The sequence below is a fragment of the Balaenoptera musculus genome, chromosome 18 (genome assembly GCF_009873245.2).
Source record: "Balaenoptera musculus isolate JJ_BM4_2016_0621 chromosome 18, mBalMus1.pri.v3, whole genome shotgun sequence".
Classification (NCBI taxonomy): domain Eukaryota; kingdom Metazoa; phylum Chordata; class Mammalia; order Artiodactyla; family Balaenopteridae; genus Balaenoptera; species Balaenoptera musculus.
The window spans coordinates 19,392,607-19,418,339 of record NC_045802.1 but is presented as its reverse complement, the minus strand read 5'-3'; the positions used below and the strand labels follow the sequence as shown (position 1 = coordinate 19,418,339).

The window sequence follows — 25,733 nt, the reverse complement described above, 5'->3', positions numbered from 1 at the left end:
ACACTCCAATTATTTTCATAGGATAAATTCTTAGAGATAAAACTGAACTCTTAAGGATCTTGATGCATATTTGCAAATTGTCCTTCAATTGACACTATTCTGAGGTTCAGTATTTTCAAAATACGTTTATTGGAAATTACCGTTTTTTCTTTTGCAAAATGCTTTTTCTTACCCTTTCCCCATTTTTTCTTCTTTTATTTATTTATTTATTGGTCATTCTTTTGGCTGAGTAAAAATTACTTTTCCTCTGTTTTAACAATTTTTAAGGTGCTGTTCTGAGCTCATTTTGTAATTCTCAACTAAATTTTCAAGAAAACAAATCAGTTACAGACTTTAGGTTGTAAATTGCCATTGGAAAATAGGGCCTGGATCTTGAGAGAGCAGTGAGGGCTGGAAAGCAGGATGAGATATGAGAAACATCTGTATGGAGGTGATGAGGGTGCTATAGAAGTGGATGAGATTGTGAAGGAAAAGAGAAGGTTCTGGGAAAAAGTCCTTGGAGTTAGGAAACACTGAAAAAGTTGGGAGAAATAAAGAGAATGAGGCTGTTAGAGTGTTTAAAAAGCTAAGGGAAAAAGTTTCATTACAGTGGTGTTAGATGTTGTATAGAGGTTTTGTGGATGAAACCAAAGAAAAAGCCATTCAGTTTAGAAAGAGAGCGGTCTTTGGAGAGTTAGAGACTAGCGTCAGTAGAATAGTGCTTATGTAGTAGATATGTTCAGTGGATGCAGTAGGTGTGACTGTGAGAGTGTACATGATGAGTATGTGTGTGAATAGTGAGAATAGTGAGAGGTTTAGATGTGTGGTTAGGCCAGTAGCTTGTTAAAGTCCAGGGATAGGTTTTTTTTTTTTTTTTAAGGTGGTACAAGCTTATCTAAAGGGAAATAAGTGTTTAGAAAGAACTGTTAGAGAAATTACAAGACAGAGGGAAGAATTAATAAACTAGGTCTTGAAGGAGATGAGAGGCAGTGTGATCCAAAGTGGGAGGCATGGAGGGATTAGACATATTAATTTGAGAGTGGAGGAGAATGTCCATTTGTCAAAGTCAGAAGAGGAAGTTGAAGATGCAGAGACATTTGGAGGAAGACTGAAATTTATAGTATTTAGAAATTATTGATGTGGAGAAAAATGTTGAGGCTTTTGGTATTGTGATTCTCTACCCTTCTCAGTAAAATAGAAATGAAGAGTACAGAATAGTAAAATAGTTAAGAGTACAGGACTCTTAGTAGGGTGATGAGATTAAGGATTTCAGTAGTGAAAATGTTAGGAACATCGATGTAGAAATGTAATTAAGGAAATATTCTTAAATAAATGGAACAATACTAAATTGAGTGTTAAGAAACTTGGGTTTTAGGTCTGTGGCATCGACTGGCTGTGTTGAGCAAGTCTCAACACTCTAGCCTTTAATTTCTTAATCTGCACAATGAGAAGTAAATCAGATGTCCTTTACGGATTTAAAAATCTTGAATCAAACTGAGCTAAAAAAGAATAAAACATAGCTACAGTAATCAAGACATTGTAGTACTAGTAAAAAGAAAGACAAGTAGGTCAGTGGAACAGAACAGAGAATCCAGAAATAGAATTCACACATATATAGTCAGTCTTTGCACACAGAGGTGCTAAGGTAATTCAGTGGAAGAAGGATATTCCTCTCAACAAACGATGCTGGAGCAATTGGACGTCCATATGCAAAAAATGAACTTTAATCCATATCTTGCACCATTTATAAAAATTAATTCAAATGAATCGTAGATCTAAACTTGTAGAAGATGACATAGGAGAAAATCCTCGTGACCTTGGGTTAAGCAAAGATTTCATAGATAGTACCACCAAAAGCATGATCTATAAAGCAAAGTAATAAATTGAGCTCCATCAAAATTAAAAACTTATGCTCTTTGACATACACTACTTAAGAAAATGAAAAGCCACAGATTGGGTGAAAATTTTTGCAAAACACATATCTGTTAAGCGATTTGAATCCAGAATGTATAGCTAATTCTTACAACTTAATAAGACAAACAACTGAATAGAAAATTGGCAAAATATTTGAAAAGACCCTTTACCAAAGAAGAGACATGGATGTTAAGTAAGATTTGAAAAAATACTCAGTGTCATTAGTCCTTGGGAAAAGGTACCATTACATCCCTACTAGGATGGCTAAAAAACAGGCAAGAACAGACAAACAAAAACTAAGTGCTAGTAAGGATGCGAAGCAACTGGAACTCTCATTTGTTGCTGGTGGGAATGCAAAATGGTACAGCCACGTTGGAAAACAGTTTATAGTTTCTTATAAACTTAAACTTGTATTTAATATAGAACTTAGCATTCCTCAACTAGATATTCACCCAAGAAAAATGAAAACATACATCCACTTAAAGATCTGTAGTTGGATATTTAAGGCTAGGGTTAGTAGCCTTATTCATAGCAGTGTATTCAGCTGTTGGAATAGATAAATAAATTGTGGCATATTTATACAGTGGAGTGCTACTCAGCAATTAAAAGGAATAAATACTAATATTATAGATACAACAATATGTATGAGTTCTCAGAAGCATTATGCTAAGTGAAAGAAGCCAGACAAAAAAGGCTACAGACTGTATAATTCCATTTGTATGATATTCTGGAAAAGGAATTGAAATCAGGTCAGTGGTTTCCAGGGGCTGGAGGTCAATAAACATGATTTCTTACACACACACACACACACACACGCAACTCCAGCATTCCTTAGCATTCCCAGGAATGGATGTTTTTGGTGTGGAGAAGGTTGGATTATGGATAGTATTGAGACAGATATGATATAGAGGAATGAGTGCTAGATTCACTGATAATAGTGCTGCTGCTGATAGCTGTGATTCAATGAGTATAATGCCGGGCACCATGCTGATTACTTAAGTGCATTGATAGCTGTGATTCAATGAGTATAATGCTGGGCACCATGCTGATTACTTAAGTGCATCCTCAGAGACTTCCCTGGCATTCCAGTGGTTAAGAATTTGCACTTCCACTGCAGAAGGCACAGGTTTGACCCCTAGTTGGGGAACTAAGATCCTGCATGCCGCCATGTGAGGCCAAAAAAATAAATAAATAAAAATAAAAAGTGTCCTCACTGTTAATTTTCATAGTGACTCTGATTAGATATTATTATCATCCCTATTTTAGTAGAAACTGAGGTCTAATTGGATTTAAGCAAGTTGCTCACAGTTATACCACTAGAGTATTCAAACTCTTGAATGTTTGACACCAAAATCCATGTTCTTAACATAAATGAAAGTATAAGTCCCAGGGAGACAGGGAATTTTTTTTGTTTGTTTCTGTTTTCATCACTGTATCCCCAAAGTCATAAAACCATGGCAGCTGCATAATGAGTACTTCTTTTTTTTTTTAATGAGTATTTCTTTAAAAATTATTAGAGATATCAAATTTTGGAAGATACAAAAAAACAAACTGGAAGAGGCAAAGAAAACTATATGAAGATATATGACTTTTAAATGATTGCAAATATGGTGGTTAGACTGATGTTTTCCATTTAGGCATTTATCATATCAGATGACTTTGTGTTAAATTATGTTATTTGCGTTCCAGTATAATCTACTATTTTAAAAAGTGAACAAAATGATGATAAAGTAGGATTTTGTAGTTGATTCTAATCTTCATGGCTTTGTAAATTTTTTCCCTCTGGCAAATTTTGGTGACATCCAGATATAAGATCAGACCAAGTGGATGTTATAGGTTACAACTAAAATGCAAGCCCTTTCCATATCTATCTCTGTCTCTCTCTATAATTCTATATCTAGAATCTTAAATACTTTAATCTAGAAATTCTTCTAGGACTCTCTTAATTGGAAACTGATTATTTTCTTAACATAGATTAACAAAAATATTTGTGCATGAATCATTTGGTTTTATAACATTGATCTCGTCTGTAATATGGTTCCCTGTAAAGAACTAAATCAAATATAGGTGATTAAAATACTTAATATTCTCAAGTTTAGAAGTAACATTTATTTTTCTTCCATAGATAACTGTGTATGAAGAAGAAAGAACACTTTATCTATATATATAGTTAATTGGGATGCAGCTAGAACATCAACAATATCAACAACAAAAACAACAAGATTTATAAATCATCTGAAATAAAGGTCACACATTTTGCTTATAGGAAAGTTCCTCAGGTCCTTAAAAATCAGAACCTATGTATACAACATTTTATTTAGGCATTTTATCATTTCAGATGAGCTTGTGTTGAATCGTGTTTGCTATGTCCTAATAAAATTTGCTATGTAAAAAAAATGAATAAAACACATACTCACTTTTAACAAGCTTAATACTTCATTTCCCAACTTTAAAAGAGTAAAAAAAAAGATTGGAGTTGCTGAAAGAAGACACATTGAGAGAAGTTAGGTTCAGCAGATGATAGCCTGAGAGCAAAGAAGCAAACCAAAATCATAAGAATTAAGCATAAAAATTAAAAAAATCATGGTAGTTTGGAAGTTGTTTATTATAGAGACAAACAACCTTTTACATCTTAGTAGTTCCTGAAAAATTGACCATAGTAATGTAAATACTTATAAGTGTATATACGTATATGAGTTTATGTTCATTCATTTTATTAAAACATACTTAATAGTCATTATAAGAGTCAAGCAACATATACTTTGTTGTTCAGTTTCAGAAATAGTAAGTATGAAGTATAGTTTCAACGTCAAATTTATTGAAGTATAATTTATATACACTAAATCAACCAGTTTTAAGTGAACAGTTCAGTAGGTTTTGACAGATGTTATTTAACCATTGAGATCTAAAAATTTTTTATTACTCCAGAAAGTTGTCTCATTCTCTTTTCTCATCATTCCCCAACACCTCCACTCCTGTCCCCAGGCAGCCACTGATCTACTTTCTGACATTAAAGATTAGTTTTGCCTTTTCTAGAATTTTGTAGAAATCAAAGGGTACACAGCATGTACCCTTCTGTATTTGGCTTTTTTTCCTCTGCGTAATAACTGAGATTTATCTATGTTGTATGTATTTATACTTTTCCTTTTTGTTGTTAAATAACATTCCATTGAATGGATATACCACAGTTTATCTTTTCACATGTTTTTGGATATTGGAGTCCATTTTATGGAGTCTAAAATCTTTCAACTTGGCTTTGATGATATTGGAGTACTGAAAAATGAAAATATTTACTTCAGAGAACTGACTGGCCCCTAGATTTTTTATAGAAAGTTGTAATTTAACTTTTTGACCTTTCTAGTAATTTTTTTGCCTTACAGTATAAAATTTAGTTACTAATTTTGTAACTAATTTGTTTGTTACTAGTGTAGAATTAAACGCTCTCAAGTATATGACCTCATAAAGATTTAGTAACTAATTTTGTTATGCTGAATAAGAAAAAAGTTGCATATAATACAGTTTTAACACAGTATCCAGTGTGTGAATGATTTAATGAAATATTTGAACCTTTTTGTTTTGTTTTGTTTTGTCTTGTTTTGTTTCCAGGAAGGTTATGTTCAAAAGAAAAAGGAACTATGGGGAATCTGTATCTTTATTGCAGCAGTTGACCTAGATGAGATGCCGTTCACTTTCACTGAGCTGCAGAAAAACATTGAAACCAGGTAAAATTTCTTATATTAATATAGGCCTCTGCCATCAAAGAAAACTATTTCTGGACTATCGTTTTAATAGACTTTAGGGAATTAGTGGGAAATGCTAAAATTAAATAAAACGTAGAAAACTTAGGTCAACTAGTGAACTCCTGTTCTCTGTTGGAGCCCTTAATGAAGGTGTATTTATGCCACACTTTCTTAAAAATGTAGCAGTTTGTGTCCTGGGAAAATTTCCATTGTGTCTCTCATTATCTGTAAACGTTCTTAATTGTAGCTGTTGATAAAGTGGACAAAAAAAGCAAAGATATATGAAGTAGACTTACTATATATTAAAACCTTTGTGAAAGTAGTGTGAGTCTATCTTAAAGGAATTTAGTTGATTTATTAAAGTTTAAGATTATTTAATATAATAGATATTATAATTATATATGTTTTGAGACTGTATGTTCAGTTGCGTATCTATTATAATACTTGTCCCTGTAATTACTTAATTAACGTCTGTGTTGAGTTTCTAAGCCTAATAAGAGGAGTTTACTGTTTCCAACAAGTCAAGAGAAGCCTGGGAATTCCAGTCATTTCTTTTGCAGTATATTTATGAAATGTAACAGTAAATAATTTTACCAAAAAGATAGTAGTATATGTTTTTTCTTGGATAAAGCCATATAGAGTTAGACGTAATTGGTGTTTTGTGTAAATGAGATAAATTAAATTGTTGCATGTTTTAGTAACTTTTTCTTATTACCTCTAAATAAAATGTGGAAACAAAGGCCTTGTATGTTCATATTTAACTTATTGAATTAGAATTGGTTTACCTCTCAGAGATTTCACAGTTTAACTTTATTAACTAAAATTACTAAATCAAAATAGTTTTTATATAGCTGAAAAATAATCTAAATATAGAGATAAAATTTTACGTTGATTTATTCATTTATTCAGCATATGTTTTCGTGACCTCTGAGGATTAGAAAGAGAATGAATGTTTGGGTTAAGATAAACTGGGTTTATTTTACAAGGTATATGACTTGGAGCAGATTGCTTATCCTTATTAAGTCTCGGGTTCCTTTCCTGTGAAATAAAAGTTATTAACTACTTGATAGAATTATGAGAATTAAATAACTTATAATGAGCAGAGAAGTAAATAGTTCTCGAGTCAACGCCTGTAACACCATAGGTGCTGATGAGGTCTTGATCTCTTTTTTTCTGTAGATTCCTCCTATTACCTGCCCCCCCCCCAAACAAAAAGGGGGAAGGAAACAAAACTTATCAACTGCTAGGCACTATGTTACTCTACTAGGTTCTAATGATATAGAGGTGAGATATAGTGTCTGACCTCAAGAAACTCATCCAGTTTAAATTAAACAGATGACTGCAATACAGTGTTATATAGCTATCCGTAGACTGCTAAATAAATATGACAGAGAAAGTCTATTACATCCTTTATCTATAAGGTGAAAGAATTTTCCTGGAAAAGATTTTCCTAAACTTTTTCTCTGAGTATTCATAGAGCAACTCTAATTTATAAAATGGGCATATCATAAATAATATCACTACAATAATTATAGTAATGTATTTGGTACAACTTTTTCTTGGGGCCTCTCTCAGCGTTCTGATAACTATCCAGGAATGTTATCTAAACCACTGCTTCTTAAAAGTACTCTGGTGAAGGGCTAGTTTCTTTTCTTCCCAGTATGTCATAGACTGATGTTTTAAAAATAAGTAATATAAATTAATTACTAGAAAAATGAAACAAAAATCATACTAAACACAGGACTAAATTTTTTATTATTGGATTCAGCAGGCATTAAAATTAGTGTCAAATTGCCATAAAAGTTTTTAAGTGTTTACCCTCAATTTCTGTACTTAATCGTGGACTGGTAAACAGTTATGGACCATTATCAATCCATGGAGCACTGCTCCTAATATGTATCTACAGATCTGTGTGTTTTAATTATGGCTTTTTACGCCTGTCTGCCTGCCTTCCTCTCACCTTCCTGCCTTCACTTCTTTCCTTCAGAGGAAGACTACAGAAGGAATAGAGACTCACTTAAGTTACCCCTAGAAAAAGAAGGCTTTTTAGTAACAATTCACAGTTTTCATGGTGCTCCATGGATAGGTATTGCCATATATCTCAAAACTGGAAGTGAGAGTGGTTCCTGAATAAATGCCGTTCTAAGTTTGATTTCTTTTTCTCAGCAGGTTAGCTCCATTCTTTTTCTTTTTTTAAAGGATCGATTTTTATTTATCTATTTATTTTTGGTTGCGTTGTCTTCGTTGCTGCGTGTGGGCTTTCTCTAGTTGCATCGAGCAGGGGCTACTCTTCATTGCAGTGTGCGGGCTTCTCATTGCTGTGGCTTCTCTTGTTGTGGAGCACGGTCTCTAGATGCGCGGGCTTCAGTAATTGTGGCATGTGGGCTTGGTTGCTCCGTGGCATGTGGGATCTTCCTGGACCGAGGCTTGAACCCATGTCCCCTGTGTTGGCAGGTGGATTCTTAAACCACTGCGCCGCCAGGGAAGTCCCCATTCTTTTTCTTTTCTAAGCAGCATCATGATTATCTACTCTGCATCATTTCTATTCCTCCTTTATTTGCTTTCCCACGAAGCTTGTCATGGCTGCCCCAATCCCTTCTATATCAGTGGAACTTTTCATAACCTTCTTTTGTGTTCTGTGCCCTCTGCCGATTAGCTGAGGCTTTTACTTTTCCAGTTCGCAAGATAAATGTCTGAGTGGCACAGCCCTCTTTCTGGAATGAAACCTGTAACTCACTGCTTGCTAGACAGCCTATGGATGGGTCTGGTGACCACCCTGTAGTTCAGTTAGCTGCTTTGGTATAACTCCTTAGACGAACTTGATTAGAAGTGAGTATGTGAGGTGCAGTTGATGATTGCTATCTGTAGCGCCCTATTTTTCAGAAGTCAAAAATGTATGTATTGATATTTCAAATAGGTTAATTTTTATAGAAAACAATAAACAATGATTTAAAGTTATTATTTCAACAACTTAAAATTTTTAATCAGTTTCCCTTTTCCCTTCCCCAACAATTCAGTCCTAAAACCGCTGGTGGGCTGAAGAAAGTAGGTGTGTGCATCTGTGGTGGGGAGCACTGTGGTGCCCAGAGAAGGATGCCAGAGCCAGAGTGGGATGAGGAGGTCATCCACGAGGGGCCTGGGGCTTCTTGACATGGGCTGCTTGCTGTGCAATGTCAGAGACCAAGCAGGGTGTGCGGGCAGCTGGTATAGGGAGTCATGGCACATGTGAGGTAAGGGCAGTCTGGGGTGAGGAGTCAGAGCCCTACTAGGGTGAGGACGGTATCCATGTGGAGGGGGGAGGGCAGTCTAGGATGGGGGGAGTCAGTCTGAGCAGGAGAGGAGGGTGCCCATGTGGAGGAGTGGGTAGCTTGGTACTTATATAGGGGGATTGATTAAATGAGTAAATTAAAGATAAGTGGGTCCCAGGTTTCTCACTGTCAAAGAAGAGTTATAAATATGGAAAGGGAAACACTGGAAGGAACCCTGTAGTTTTTGTGTTGGAATTGGATAAATGGATGTGAACTTGTGATTTTAAAACATATAGATAGATACAGAAATAAATATATGTATATGTCTGTTATAACCCTTATTTTTTTTCTGTGTTCTTGATGATAAGTAGATGTAGGCATAGGTGTATAGATATAGTGGTATAGGTTGAAGACTAGTTGATTTTTTTCCTCTTTAAATTCTAGTAAAATGCAAAAACTAAGTTCCTTCCAAAGGATATATAATAGTGATTTGGTGTAGAGCTAACAAGTGTTTTGAATTGAAATGTCTATGCTTTGGGGCTTCCCTGGTGGCGCAGCGGTTGGGAGTCTGCCTGCCAATGCAGGGGACACGGGTTCGAGCCCTGGTCTGGGAGGATCCCACATGCCGCGGAGCAACTAAGCCCGTGAGCCACAACTACTGAGCCTGAGCTCTAGAGCCCGTGAGCCTCAACTACTGAAGCCGGTGTGCCTAGAGCCCGTGGTCCGCAACAAGAGAAGCCGCCGCAATGAGAAGCCCACGCACCGCAACGAAGAGTAGCCCCCGCTCGCTGCAACTAGAGAAAGCCCGTGTGCAGCAACGAAGACACAACTCAGCCAAAAATAAATAAATAAATTTATAAAAAAAAAAAAAAAAAAAAAAAGAAATGTCTATGCTTTGAAAATGAAACAAAATGAATTTTTAAAGTTATGGATTCACTTTTTTCTATTCTTTCCTTTGTAGTGTCTATAAATTTTTTGACTTACTAAAAGAAATCGATACCAGTACCAAAGTTGATAATGTTATGTCAAGACTGTTGAAGAAGTATAATGTGTTGTGTGCACTCTACAGCAAATTAGAAAGGTAAAGTACAAATTTTATTAGGGTTACACCCTGCTTTTTCATATCAGTGTTCATGATTAGCTTCCATCTGGGAACTGTTACGTTCTTAGTAAAGTTATTAAGTATTACACCTTAGATTTGTCCCCTTAATATTCTTAACTTTCTTATTTGTCCAATCATATTCATTCTGAATGTTTCTTCCAAAATTACTTGTTTTACTCATGGTTCTCATTTTTTTTTTTTAACAAACTTAAAGCTAGTTTCCACTTTAGCCTTCTCTGCCAGAAGACTTGTAGCTCTGAATGGAAGGGTGACCTAAATTTAAAATTCTTCCTAATGGTGATACTATGTTTAGAAAAAGAAAGCATGTTGGCACTGGAAGGTGTATGTGACCTATACTACTGAGCTATGACTTGTATTCTCCATGGTGGTTTAGAAGAGGTAGTTTCTTTGTGGAATATCCTTTAAGAAACTTCAGGCTATCAGCTGTTTTATTCCACATAAATTAAGAAACTACAACAAGCATTAATGAAGTGACTGTTAGTACCCGCTATGTGTTAGATGCTAGGGATGTAAAATCATATGATACTATGATCATCAATTAGCTTATAGTAAATAAATAAATTCTATCTTTTAATAAAAATAAGTGCAATAATCATTTAATGTGCTATTGTAGAGGATTATTTGTAAGAAGTAGAAATTATGTAGTGGGCAAAATACTGTGTATGTTTAAAGGTAAGAATAATTTTGGGGTGAAAAAACTATAGAAGAAGGCAATGTCTGAGTAGGGTTTAAAGGATAGATAGAAACTCAGCAAGCAAAATATGTGGAGACTGGGACTGAGTATCCTAGGCAGAGTGATAAGCATGTGTGCAAAGCCAGAGCAGTACTGTAAAGTATTTTGATATTGCTAATGGCTAAAAGGTAGGAGGGAATTAGACTGATAGTGAGCTTGGACTTTACCCAGCAGGAGATGGAGAGTCATTGATTTTAAGCTAGGGAGTGACATAGTCAGATTTGGCCTTTAAAAGGTCACTCAGGCCTTTGCAAAAGGGATTTGGAATTTTCATTGACTAGTTATATGAGATAATTTAGTGTATATTGGCCTTGAAGTAGATCAATAGGATTTCTTCTATCTTATATGTACCTTCTTTTGAAGAGCAGTTGGGAAGATTAACTGTGATACTAAAGCCTATTTATTTCAGGGTAGACTATATGTGTATATATGGCAATGTGCTGTAGTGATTATGATAACTTTTAAAAAGCTAAACAGATCTAGATATTAATAATAATTTTGTCATTCATTGACTGTGTGAGCTAGGGAAACATACTTAACGTCTTTAAACCTCAATTTCAATCTGTAAAATATAGCTAATAATGCTCTCCTTGCAGAGTAATTGTAAGATAATGTTACTGGTTAGCTCACCTCCAAGCACATACTAACTGCTAAATAAACAGTAGCTTTTAAAGCTATTATTAACTACATTAATGCTGTCACATAGAAATATAAAAATGCAAGCTATATATATATATATATTTATTTATTTATTATTTTTGGCTCTGTTGGGTCTTCGTTGCTGCACATGGACTTCCTCTAGTTGCAGCGAGCGGGGGCTACTCTTAGTTGTGGTGCGCGCGCTTCTCATTGCGGTGGCTTCTCTTGTTGCGGAGCACGGGCTCTAGGCACGTGGGCTTCAGTAGTTGTGGCTCGCGGGCTCTAGAGTGCAGGCTCAGTAGTTGTGGCGCATGGGCTTAGTTGCTCCGCGGCATGTGGGGTCTTCCCAGACCAGGGCTCGAACCTGCGTCCCCTGCATTGGCAGGCAGATTCTTAACCACTGCGCCACCAGGGAAGCCCAAGCCATATATTTTAAATATTCTAGTAGTTGCGTGACAAGTAAAAAGAAACAAGTGAAATTAATTTTAACATTTTATTTAACTCATATATCCCAAAATATCAAATTTCAACACATAAATTTGTATACAGATGTTCATGGCAGCATTATTTATAATAGCCAAAAAGTGGAAACACCCTGAATGTCCATCAGCTGATGAATGGATAAACAAAATGTGATCTATCCATATGGTAGAATATTGTTCAGCCATAAAAGGGAATAGAGTTCTGCTACATGCTACAATATGGATGAACCTTGAAAACATTAAGCTAAGTGAAAGATACCAGACACAAAATGCCACGTATTTCATTATATGATATGTCCAGAACAGGCATATCCATGAGATGGAAGATAGGTTAGTGATTGCTAGGGAATGGGAAGTGAAGGGAATGAGGCGTATCTGTTAAAAGATGTGGGGTTTCTTTTTGGGGTGATGGAAATTTTAGATAACGGTGATGATTACATAACAAAGTGAATATACTAAAAACTACTGAATTTATACACTTTAAAATGATGAATTTTATGTTAGGTAAATTATATTTCAACAGGAAAACATGAAACCAGTAGAGAAGTTTTACATTCTTTTTCTCATACTAAGTATTTTTTTTAATATTTTGGTGTGTAATTTACATTTACAGCATAACTTCATTTGTACTAGCCAAAAACATTTCAGGTGTTCAGTAGCCATAGGAGCTTGTGGTTAATGTATTAGACAGCATAGATTTATATTGCATGTCATTATCTTTACTGTATGATAACATTCTATTCTGAGTTACATTAAATTACAAAATGATATAAAACAATGCATCTGACATTAAACATATTTTCTATAATTATAAAAATTCCCTCTTGATTACCATCTGCTTTTTTTTTTAATATAAGATAGTAGTTTTCTCTATGTAAATTTTTGATCTACATATTTTTTGTGACTGGCTTCTTTCGCTTAGCATGTTTTCATGGTTCATCCATGTTGTAGCATGTTTCAATACTTCATTACTATTTATTATGGAATAATATTTCATTGTATGGCTATACCACATTTTATTTATCCATTCATCTACTTATAGTCATTTGGGTTGTATGTCTTTTAAAGTAGTTGACAGTATAAAGGAGAGCAAGTGTATATTTATAGAGTTTGTTATATTAACTTTATTATATATCATTTCATCTCCTCTTCATTTGTTTCCATGGATTTGATTTATCATCTTGTGTCATGTGTTTACTCCAATACAGCTTTGATCCTACCCACCTCTTTGTGCTGCTGTTGTCAAACACATTACATTTCATATGTTAGAGGCCCAAGAATACAATATATACATATTGTGTTATGCAGTTGTATTTTATATCAATTAGGAGAAGAAATATGTAATTATACCATCTTTCATAATAACATAATTACCTTTACCAGTGCTCTTTGTTTATTCATGTGGATGTGAATTACTGTCTTGGGTCATTTGTTTTCAGCCTGAACTTCTTTTACTATTTTTTTATAAGATGAGTTTGCACATTCTCTGTTTTTGTTTGAGACTATCTATTTCACCATCACTTGTGAAAGGTAGTTTTGCTGTATGTATGAGTCTTAGTTGACATTTTTTTTCTTTCTTTGAGTATGTAATCCCCACTGCCTTCTGATCTTCATTGCTTCTGTTGAGAAGTCACCTGTTAATGTTATTGGGTTCCCTTGTATATGATGGATCATTTTTCTCTTGCTGCTTTCAGGATTTTCTCTTTGTCTTTCAACATTTATCCTATATCTAGGTGTGAATCTCTTTACATTTATTCAACTTGGAGTTTGTTCTGTTTCTTGGATGTGTAGACTTGGGAGTTTTCAGCCATTATTTACAAAAATTTTTTTTTCTCTCTCTCCCCATTCTTTTCTGGTACTCCCATTACACATATATTGGTGTATCTTTTGGTGTCCAAAAAATACACCAATATATTTTTTGGTGAGCCTCTTCTGTGAGCCTCTTCATTTTTCTTCTTCTTTTATCTCTTTGTTCTGCAAACCACATAATCTCTTTTGATCTGTCTTCAAGTTTAGTGCTTCTTTTTTTCTGCCAGCTCAGATCTACTTTTGAGTCCCTCTAGTCAATTTTTTATTTTGGTTACTATACTTTTCAACTCAAATTGCCATTTGGTTCTTTTAAAGTAATTTCTCTCTTTTTATTGATAATCCTCTGTTGGTTGAGACATTGTCAGCATACCTTTTTTTCTTCTTTAAGCATGATTTCCGTTAGTTCTGTGAACATATTTATAATAGCTGTTTCGAAGTCTTTGTTAAGTCTGACACTTTGGTTCTCTTAAATACAATTTCTGTTCTCTGCTTTTTTCCCTATGTAGAGGTCACACTTTCCTGCTTCTTTGCATATTTCATATTTATTTTTGAAAACCGGACATTTTTGATAACATTGTAGTAACTCTGGGAGCTGATTCTTTTCTCTCGTGGGGCTTGCTGCTGTTGTTTTGTCTTTGTTATTTGTTTAGTGGCTTAGCTGTACTATCTCAATGAAGTCTTTTTCTCCCACAGTGTGTAGCCTCTGATCTTGCTCCTTAGTGTAGCCTTGGACAGGTACATAGTCACTCTGAGCTGACAGTGGTTTTAGCTGGGTTCTCTTTGACTATCTTTTCCCTGTTCTTAAGCTAACTGCCTCTGTTGATATCACACCTAGTTGCTACCTCTCACTAATTGCCGACTGATTGCTTTATTGTTTTTTTTTTTATAAATGTATTTATTTATTTTTGGCTGCCTTGGGTCTTCGTGGCTGCATGCGGGCTTTTCTCTAGTTGCGGCGAGTGGGGTCTACTCTTCGCTGCAGTGCCTAGGCTTCTCATTGCGGTGGCTTCTCTTGTTGCGGAGCACAGGCTCTAGGTGCGCGGGCTTCCGTAGTCGTGGCTCTCAGGCTCTAGAGCACAGGCTCCGTAGTGGTGGTGCACAGGCTTAGTTGCTCTGTGGCATGTGGGATCTAACAGGACCAGGGCTCAAACCCATGTCGCCTGCATTGGCAGGTGGATTCTTAACCACTGCACTACCAGGGAAGTCCTGCTTTATTGTTTTTGACAATGCTCTGGGTCACAAATTGCTTTACAGTCTAATCCGATTAAATTTGGCTCCCTCTGCAGGAGTAGTATTTGAGGCTAGCCTTGAGGCTTATTTTGATACTAGGAGAGCTATTCTTAGCTGTTTCTTTCCCTGGTTCTCTCCTAGATGATCTAGGATTTAGCTTTTTTTTTTTTTTTTTAAATTTATTTATTTATTTATTTTTGGCTGTGTTGGGTCTTCGTTTCTGTGTGAGGGCTTTCTCTAGTTGTGGCGAGTGGGGGCCACTCTTCATCGCGGTGCGCGGGCCTCTCACTATCGCGGCCTCTCTTGTTGCGGAGCACAGGCTCCAGACGCGCAGGCTCAGTAGTTGTGGCGCACGGGCCTAGTTGCTCCGCGGCATGTGGGATCCTCCCAGACCAGGGCTCGAACCCGTGTCCCCTGCATTGGCAGGCAGATTCTCAACCACTGCGCCACCAGGGAAGCCCCTAGGATTTAGCTTTTTGCTCTCATAAGATCTGTTGTCTTTCTCTTGCTTCCACCAAAGTCTGTATTGCTTTCAACAGTTCTCTTATTCTTGAACATCCCTGCACTCCATTCCAAATGAATTCCCTTGGGGAGAGCTCAAGGCTGTATGTTCTTAGGGCCTGCCTCTCCCCTAGGCACCACTTCTGTGCCACTGCTTGGGAGGTCAGGATGAGGACAGTGGTCTCTTTTCTTGGAGTGATATCTCTGTTTTAAGAGTAGGGCACTGAGAAGAGGCGATAGCCCCTGGTCTTCCCAGATTGCCTTTCTTGGCTGGAACCTCTGTCCTATGAGCTGCTCAGCAAGAGAAGTCAGTATTTTTGATGTGCTCTGTGCCTGGAGTAAAACTTTACCCTGTGAGTGGGGGCTAAGCGGAGGACAGGAGCCCCAGACCTCTCAGCTCCTCTTGCTTGGGATAGACTTTCTGCAACACAGATCTGGGGGCGATGAGAAATGCTGGTAGCCTACTCTTCCCAGAGAGATAGTTCTAGGCTGGGAGCTGGAGAGAGAAGAGCCCTGTGTCTTGGCTACACCTGCCAGGGGTAGAGCTTTGTTATGCTGAGTTGGAGAGGAGGAGGAAATGAGTTTTGCTTTGAATTCTACAGACTGTCATTGTTCTTACCAAGATTTAGTAGATTTTCTTGAAGAAATATTTCCTTTTTTTGTTGTATGCCCTTAGGAAAATTTCCAGAGACTTTAAATGGTTTTTTAAAAATAGTTTTACCAATTGTAGTTATTATATTAGGAAACAGGTCTGCAGAGAACCTTACTCCACCATTCCAGAAGTCATTGTCCTAAATAGGTAGGTTTTATACAGTAAGTCCCCTACATATGAATGAGTTCCATTTCGAGGGCACATTCGTAAGTCCAATTTGTTCGTGAAGTCCAGCAAAGTTAACCTAGGTACCCAACTAACACAACTGGCTACATAGTACTGTACTGTAAAAGGTTTATAATACTTTTCACACAAATAATACATAAAAAATAAACACAAAAAAATAAAGAAAACATTTTTAATCTTACAGTACAGTACCTTGAAAAGTACAGTAGTACCAGCTACGTCACTGCTACTTTTACGCTTGCTTCCAGACATCCTGGCCTTGAAGTAAAGATACTGTACTACTGTACTCTATACAGTACTGTACAGTAAAGTACACAAAGCACAACCACTTGTAGAGGATGCACACAGGTGACAGTGTACACCAGACACGTGAACTAACTTACACGATTGGACATGTGAATGCACGTTCACATCTTTGAATGTTTGCAACTTGAAGGTTCGTGTATAGGGGACTTACTGTAGTACTTTTCAGTTGTGTTATTTCAGTGACACTTTTAGTTAAATAAGCTTTTATGACCTGATCTGAGATTCTAACCAGATCAAGATTCAATTACAGAATGTATTCCAAGTTAGAAATGCACATATCGAATCCAGTCTTTTTGTAATTAGATATTACAGTGATGTGTGAAATGTCATAAATTGGAAACATCTACTTTAACTTTGTTTTATAATGCTGTACTTGAGAAAAAATTTATCCTTCTTAAAATAAGATGAATAAAGCATGATAAAACTGATTTCTAAATTATGAAAAAAATTTAAAAGTAAGTTTTAAAAACAGCCATAATGTTAACATAATTATTTCTTCCTTTCAGGACCTGTGAACTTATATATTTGTCACAACCCAGCAGTTCGTAAGTACCTCAGAGCATGTTAGTTTTCACTTTTGGGGTTTTTTTTTTTTTTTAGAGATTTTTGTGGAATAATCCCAAACACGTTGATAGTTTCAGGGTTAGTTTGATTGACTGTTCTATGCTACTTCATAAATTAAGGTCATAGATTTAAGCCCTATATGGCTTATTTATCTTTTCACAAAGAAAGTGGTATGAAATACATGCCTTTTACTACAAGGGAGAACTAATAAGGTTGAAGTTAATTCAGAGCAACATTTTACCAGCTCTGGGAAAAATGCCAATTCATTGACAAAATCTTTTTTCAGAGTATGTTATAGGCATTTTATTAACTAAGACTCAAGAGCATAACTTTTGAGTAAGAATAAACATGAACGTCTATATTAAAATTTCCAAATAGTCTTTTTAAATGTATGATACATGTTCCAACAGTATACCATTGTAAGAGCTCTAGAGTTTTTCTTCGGAAACAGAACGAGTAGTATGTGAGATTTTCTGCCCCATTGAAGTAATAATGCTGTAGATGATTGATACAAAGGGAAATTGTGTATTAATGACTCTATTAATTAACTCTATTAATTCCACTTGTTAATTCCAACAAGTGAATAACTTAATGTTTATGAAGGCATAGTGTTAATTTGGTAGAGTCACCCAAACCTCTGTTTTTCTGCTTACAGAAAATTGATTTTAATTAGAAAAGAGAGCAGAAAAGCATTAATTGGAAACCATGTATGTCATATTATACCACTTTCTGTGCATATTTTTGGATTACAGTAGAAGATATTCAATATTTTCTTTAAAAAATGTATTCTACTCTGGGAAAATATAAATAACATGGTGAAAACACTAACTGAATTGAGACAAATTGAATTCATGTGTAAATTGTGCATTTAAGATGGACTGTATTCTATTATGCGATCAACTCTGGTCTATAATTGTAAAAAATGAAAAAAAAAGGTGTAGTTGGAAAACAGTGTGAGTTTTTTTTTTCTTCTTTCTATTTGTTTACTAGGATATCTACGGAAATAAATTCTATGTTGGCGCTAAAAGTTTCTTGGCTCACATTTTTACTAGCTAAAGGTAAAGTCATTATGTTTGTTACATACTAATGTTTCAAATGTAATAATTGATAATTCGTTCGAGTAAGCTCAAAATTTTAATTCTATTTAATATTGTTCCTCCTTCCCCCTAGTTCTTTGTGTGACTTTTTAACTGTTTGCAAGTTCTTGTAATTCTCATACTGGAGGCAAGCTTGAAAATGTCTCATTTCATTTCTTTTTCTAATATTTTTCATTCTTTCCTATTTTTAAGAATAATGTTACTGTTTTTATAAAAGTGATATATATTCATGATAAAGAATGCAAATAATACAGCAAAGCAGAAAGAAAAATGTAGAAAAATTACCCAAAACCCACCTAGAAATAATCATTAAAATTATGTGGTTGTATGCACAGAAATGTATCTGGAATAACATTCTGATTAAAAAAGGTGGGTGGATGAGTACACTCACAAACATATATATAAGTTTCTAAAAATAATATCATATTATTGTGCTATGTTTAAAATATAAAAATTAATTTTACTCAAATTTTATAGAAGAAAATAAGAGAAATGGAAGGAATTGCTTAAATTTATATGTTTTGTCACTTAATCAGTATTATTTCTTAAAATATTACTCTAAGATTATGAAAACATTAAGAGGTTAGAATCTTTATTTAACTTTGTGTTTTGAGTTAAAGCAATATATATTACTCTGCTCTGAAGAAAAAGAATTCTCACTCTTCCTGTCACCTCCCTATTCCCTACTTTCAGATTTGTTTATTTTTTGTTATCATTACATTACCAAAGATTATAATATTTACATTCTGTTCTGTAATTATAATTATCACAGTTGTTTTGTCTCATTTATGTATGTAAAACGGATTCTAAGCTTATTGTCACTCCTGTATCATAGCTTCTCCATTTCTGAGTTCTTTATTTTGGTCTATCCTTAGCTGACTAGATTTTACCGTGACGGAGTTTTTCAAAAAAGCCTTTTTGGCGCTATGTTTTCTATGTTTGACATGTTTATGAACCATGTCCGTAGTCTTTAGACTTGAAGGACAACTTGGTTGAGTATTCTGTTCTTGTATCGTGTTTTTTTTTCCTCAGGACACTATTTTCTGGAATTGAACATTGCTGTTGGGAAATCTGAGACTAGCTTAATTTCCAACCCCCCTCATTTTCTTCCTTGAATATTTGAAGAATTCCTTTTTTAAAAATTTGAGATTTAATACATTAACCAGAAAGTTTCTGTACCTTCAGTATTGGGATTATTAGTGGTTTAGCAGTCAGATACCAATAAGATAGAAAATGAATCAAATTAAACTTCTCTTTTAAAAATACTGCACAACATAGAGCCATAAGCAAATATGTCATAGCTATATGATTTGTATATTTTGTGTAGCTACACTGTTTTTTTCTTAGGTGTTTATTATATGCATTAATTTCCTTATATACAGCTCTTTATAATAAATATACAGCTCTTTAGTTGTATATTTATTATATAAACTTTTAGGATTTTGTGCTAAATAATTGCTTTATAGATGACTTTATAATTATGTACTATTTTTATTATTTCTTAATGGCTTTGGTTATTTCTTAATATTTTGGAGTGGGTTGAAATTGAAAATATATGAGGTTTCATAAATAAATAGAACTGAAGACTAACGTGTATCATTCTTCAAAATGATTTTCAGAGGTAATAAATTTTATAACTCTTACCAAAACTGGAAGTGAGTTTAAAGAAGGAAAAATCAAAATAAATTTAGACATAGGGACTGAATTATTATAATAATACCTAAATGTAAAATTCTCATGGTAGACTTATACTTCATTTATAATTTTTTTAGTAAATTTATTTATTTTATTTATTTATTTTTGGCTGCATTGGGTCTTTGTTGTGTGGGCTTTCTCTAGTTGCAGTGAGCGAGGACTACTTTTCGTTGCGGTGCGCTGGCTTCTCATTGCAGTGGCTTCTCTTGTTGTGAAGCACAGGCTCTAGGCACATGGGCTTCAGTAGTTGTGGCAGGCGGGCTCAGTAGTTGTGGCTCATGGGCTCTAGAGCACAGGCTCTGTAGTTGTGGTGCATGGGCTTAGTTGCTCCACGGCATATGGGATCTTCCCAGACCAGGGCTCGAACCCGTGTGCCCTGCATTGGCAGGCGAATTCTTAACCACTGTGCCACCAGGAAGTCCCCATTTATAATTTTATAACTTTATATATTTTTATATATTGCAAATCTGACTGAATTATTGCAAAAAAAAAAAAGATCTTTAACATGCTTCTAGTGATTGTTGCATAAATGAGTATATGGATACAGCCATACCCACAATTTTCCCTGACTTAAAGACCTCAATCTCTACCTTAAGATGTGGACCTTCTTTGTTTTCAGGGCAAGTTTTACAAATGGAAGATGATCTGGTGATCTCATTTCAGTTAATGCTGTGTGTCCTTGACTATTTTATCAAACTCTCACCTCCTGCATTACTCAAAGAACCATATAGTAAGTATTTTAAGTAATTTATGCCCCTCCTACTTCATCATTCAACAGTTGTTTATGGACTTACACTAGATCCAAAACATGGTTCTAGAGCCAAGGGAATAATAAAAAAGAAATCAGACATGGATTCTGCCCTTGAGTAGTATAAGATATAGAAGGAGAGATAAGTAAGCAAGTAATTAGAGTATATGGTTGAAAATAGTCTGGGCCAAAATATAGCAAATACTATGGGAGTTGAGGAGATGAGAGAGTTTTCCAAGCTGGGAAAGACCAAGGAAGACCATAAAAAAGTGGTGGCATTTGAACTGAGTGTTGAAGGAGTAGTTAGGGTTTGAGTGTTGTGGTAAGTTGGGAGACTGCACTCCCAGTAAAGAGAAAATCAAGAGGCGAGGCATAGATATGAATGAGACTGCACAGGGAAGAGTAGCCCGTTCTATAGGAACGGATTAACTACATTTTTATTATTGGAAGCTATAATGATTATGTGACTGATTTTTTTTTTTTTTGCGTATGAACTGTAATTGATCCACTTCAGTGGGTGATGAGATGGGAGGTGTATTTAAATAATAGCTATTGCTGAAATAATTAGATAGCATTAAGCAAAGACAAGTATATTCCTCTTAGAATGGAATTGCTCCCTTTGGTGGCATGTAGAGTAGGATTTAAAATCACTTAATACACTATAGAGAAATGTAAACTTAACTAAGGCTTAGCTGATTCCTTGCTCCTAAAATGTTGACAGTATTAGTAATACTAAAAATAATAGGGAAAGATCAAAACATGGAAGTCTCAAAGTGTTGAAGTGGCTGAAAAGCTGAAGCCTAATTAATCTTCGTGAACAATAACTTCCTGGAAAAATGAAACAGAATTTTGAAAAGATGTTGAACATGGCTTGACAGAAAAGGCAGGTCATTTAGCAGAAACCACATGCAAAACAGAGGGGAAAAAATAGAAAACAATATATTTTAAAAATTTCTGAATCTTTAAAAATTTCCTTTATATGCCTTTTCCTCACTTTTAAAAAATGTTATAACTTTAATAAGTTGATATATAACTTTAGGTTGACAGCCTTTGTTCTTTTGGATAATTCAAATGTACATTTAATTCTGTAAGTGCCATGTTAAAGAGAAAGCAGGATAAGATGTTGAATTAACTGGCTATGGTAAACTTGTAATTAGCTTTTTATTATGAAGAATTTCAGTGAGCATAAGAGAAGAAAGTCGTATAATAAGCCTCCATGTACTTATCACCTGCCCTCAATGCATAACTTATGGTCAACCCATAGTCCTATCTGCTGCTCAATTCTACCAGCTATATTATTTTGAAGCACACTTTTGCATACGATTTCATCCCTATAAATTTCAGTATGTATCTCTGAAAGATAAAGTCTTTTAAAAAAGCATAATGACGGTACCATTCTCACACCTAAAAATCAATTAATAGTGATTCTTTAATTCCACCAAATATCTAGTAAGTGTCCATATTTTCAATTGTTTTATAAAAGTAATTAAAAAAAATTTTACATGTTGACTAAATCAGAATCTAAATAAGATCTCTACTTTGTGATTGGTTGGTATGCTTTTAAGACTTAAAAAGTTCTTCCTCCATCTATCTTTCTCTCTTTTTCTTGTAATTTGTTTATTAAATAATCAGGTGGTCTTGTTCTGTTGAGTTTTCCATGGTTTAATTTTTAGTGATTGCATCCTATGGTATAGTCTTAACATGTTCCTCTATCCTGTCAGTTTCTTGTAAGTTGTTTGTTGGGCCTAGAGGCAGTTAATACTTTTTATACTTAGTCATCTGTAATCTCTTTAATAGCTGAATTCACATTCAGTTTGAATTGAAAATGCTCAAAATAATCCAGGGAATTTTTTTTTTAATTACAATTTAGTGTCACATGAGTATATTTGTACGATTAATTTTTTAAAAGCATCGTAATTTATTTGCTAAAACTTTAAAAAATTTATTTTTTATCCTGTATTTACAAATTGAATCCATAAATACATGCTTATTATTTTTAAGACTCTTTTAAGATAGAAAACATTTTTTCCCCTTGCAGACTAGTAGGATACACTTAATATTAGTTTATAAGTTGGCTATTTCCCTTGCATTTTTCATATTTGTCTGTGGGGTTTTAAATTTCTTTTTTTGGGCTAGTTTGGGGCAGAAGAGAATAGGGATGGCAACAACTATTACCAGTATATAATTTACAGTAGATATTTAATAAATAGATTAAACTGTTAGCTTTTTAATGAAGCCTAATAATAAAAGTAGCAGAATGTTACCAAGATTATTTCTGACCTTCGAGTTATAATTAGAATACTTCATTATTTTATACAGTGGAATGTGCAATTGTTCTTATCTAATTTACCATTTTTACAGAAACAGCTGTAATACCTATTAATGGTTCGCCTCGAACACCAAGGCGAGGTCAGAACAGGAGTGCACGGATAGCAAAACAACTAGAAAATGATACAAGAATTATTGAAGTTCTCTGTAAAGAACATGAATGTAATATAGATGAGGTAATTTAACTTCATGATTTCTTTAAAATAGTTAAAGTAGATTTAGATGTAAGTTCTTCCTAACAGTATATAATTCTTTTATGATGAGCTTGCTTTTTGTAATTAGTGCCAACTCTTTTGCAGTAGCAAAATATTTATAAAAAGTTTAATTTTCATATTCAGTTACTTTGATTTTAAAGAGAATAGCTCCCTCACTCTGGAATCATTGAAATGTACATGATTAAGGCAATAGTTTTCAAATGTATTTGTTCTTTGATTCCTCTGTGGTTACTGATACTCCTAATGTTTTCAAGTATCCTGCTCAGAAAACCCTAGTGTTTTGGTTTAGTGCTAAGTGATACCAACATTAAATTTCTGTTTAGCCTTCTATAGTTACTCTTTTTCTAAATATCACACCAGATGTTAATGACTGGTAGAGGATACATGAACACCCAGGAATTGCTTATCTTGTTAATAAAATCTGGAATGTTAGAATTCGAAGGACTCTTACAAGTAATGTACTTGGCCTCCTTTTACTAATGAATAAACAAGCTTCTAGAGACTGATAGCTGATTACTAACAGAGTCTATGCTTTGGACCATCTGCTACCAGTGCTTCTTTCACTGTGCCGTGCTCTTTCTCTCATAGACTGTTATATTGTCCACAATTCACTACCACTAGATAGCTATGTGAAATGTTGCATCTTTGAAATTGCTCTGTCAACTCTGGGAAGGAATTGGGGGTATGATCTCAAAATCTAGTTTAAGAAGTGTTGGAATGATTTATCAAGATATCTGGGTTTTAGCACTGTGGCTTTTGTTAATTTTAACAAATATATAGATATAGACATATAGCTGTATCAACTTTACACATGTAATATATTTACTTTTCTAGAATAACAAATTGTCTTTGCTAATAAGCTGACAAATGTAGTTGAAATATTTTTTTTTACTCCAGTCTGTTGCTTAGTCCCTCAAGATAATGAACAGGAATAAATGCAGTTTTCTAATTCCTGGTTGTTAATTCTCTGTATTTTAGAACTACTTATAAAATTGCATTTCAAAAATCAGGAATAAATCATGTTTTTCCTTTTTATTTTAAATAATTATTCTATAATTTAGAATGTAATAATGATTTGTAAAGTGTAGGTGATTAATAGCTTTGGGGGTAATTCATATTAATTTGACACTTGATTATTTACATGTAGCATTTATAGTTATATAACTATTGGTTAGTTACATTTATGGTTATATAATTATTGGTTAGTCACACTAATTGGTTAAATAGAACTACCCACCTTATAATTATTCCAGTTCAGTGGGAATTAATTAGAAAACAATACTAATATGTATTACAGAAGCTTAATTCTTAAAGCATTTTTGTGAAGTAGAAGATAGGAACTTATTAATAGGAAGATATTAAATTATTCTACCTTAATAAATGTGGACTGCAAATTGGAAAAGGAAGTTAAGTGAAGAAAAGTAAGTTATTTAAAATTCCATAACACTTTGCCAGTGTAAACTAGTTAGGGGTATAACTCCAGGTTTTCCAAGGACGGTCTTTATTATCCATGTTAAATGTAGGGTTTTTTGTGTGAAACTGCATAATGACCAAAACATTTTCACTCGGTTTTGAATAGAATTGTTGGGTATTTGTATGTGAAATCATCTTCTTATAAAAGCAGGTCATTTTCCTAAACTTACGCTAAAATAATTGACTCGATATTCCCTAAGCTAGGTAATGTGTGTGAAGTGGCCCAAAAATATGCTTTGGGGAGAAATCAGAGGCAGTGTAGAGAAGTTAAAAGAGTCTTGGCTTTGATGCTAGACAGATTGGGTTTCACTTCCAGCTCTGCCACTTCCTAGCTGTGTAACTTTGGTGAAGTCGCTTAATATTTTTGAGCCTCCCATGTTTTCACCATTTGTTAAATGTGGGATACTGAAGTTGGTTTCGATGGATTTTCTTCTTATAAATCCCATTTCATTAACAATTCCCCCCTGCACCTCCATTTTCGGACCTGAAATCTGCCTCACATAAATTAAAAAGTGAATAATTGAATTAATTATAAATAAGCATCACACGGGTTGAATGTAACTCATTGATCAAAATGTCAGTTAACACTTTCATTCTGTTGTTAATAGTGACAGAGATTGTTCTTTTTTTAAATTTTAATGGTCATGTAACTTTATCTTTTTCAGGTGAAAAATGTTTATTTCAAAAATTTTATACCTTTTATGAATTCTCTTGGAATTGTAGCTTCTAATGGACTTCCAGAGGTAATCTGAAAGAAAACGTAATAAAAAATTAATGTGTTTCGGGACTTTAGCGAGGGAGGAATAGTTGCCTAAATTTCTTAAGATCACTTTACTGTATATTAAATATTTTTTACTCAAGGAAAGAATCTAAGTAGAATTGTGGTGAATCAACTTTATATAGTAAGAAAAAACCCCTTTTGAACCCATTTATGCTCAAATGTATAAATAAGCAGCATTTAAAAATTTGCACTAGAAGTTGATTTGTACTAAAATTTTTCAAAAATCAGAATGTAGGCTTTTGAATTTCTAAATACCATTAAATATTTAAATAAAAGTAAATATCTATAAT

General features: G+C 34.3%; 1 protein-coding gene across 2 annotated transcripts in view; it reads left to right on the top strand.

Annotated features, from left to right (window-relative positions):
• RB1 (RB transcriptional corepressor 1) overlaps window positions 1-25,733 on the top strand; it is a 130,245-nt gene that overhangs the window by 21,168 nt on the left and 83,344 nt on the right. For both annotated transcript variants that reach the window (XM_036831931.1, XM_036831932.1), the window contains exons 3-9: window positions 5,500-5,615; window positions 9,843-9,962; window positions 17,049-17,087; window positions 18,097-18,164; window positions 20,518-20,628; window positions 23,008-23,150; window positions 25,328-25,405. In XM_036831931.1, coding sequence (XP_036687826.1) covers window positions 5,500-5,615; window positions 9,843-9,962; window positions 17,049-17,087; window positions 18,097-18,164; window positions 20,518-20,628; window positions 23,008-23,150; window positions 25,328-25,405 — 675 coding nt within the window. The remainder of the gene's footprint in view (window positions 1-5,499; window positions 5,616-9,842; window positions 9,963-17,048; window positions 17,088-18,096; window positions 18,165-20,517; window positions 20,629-23,007; window positions 23,151-25,327; window positions 25,406-25,733) is intronic.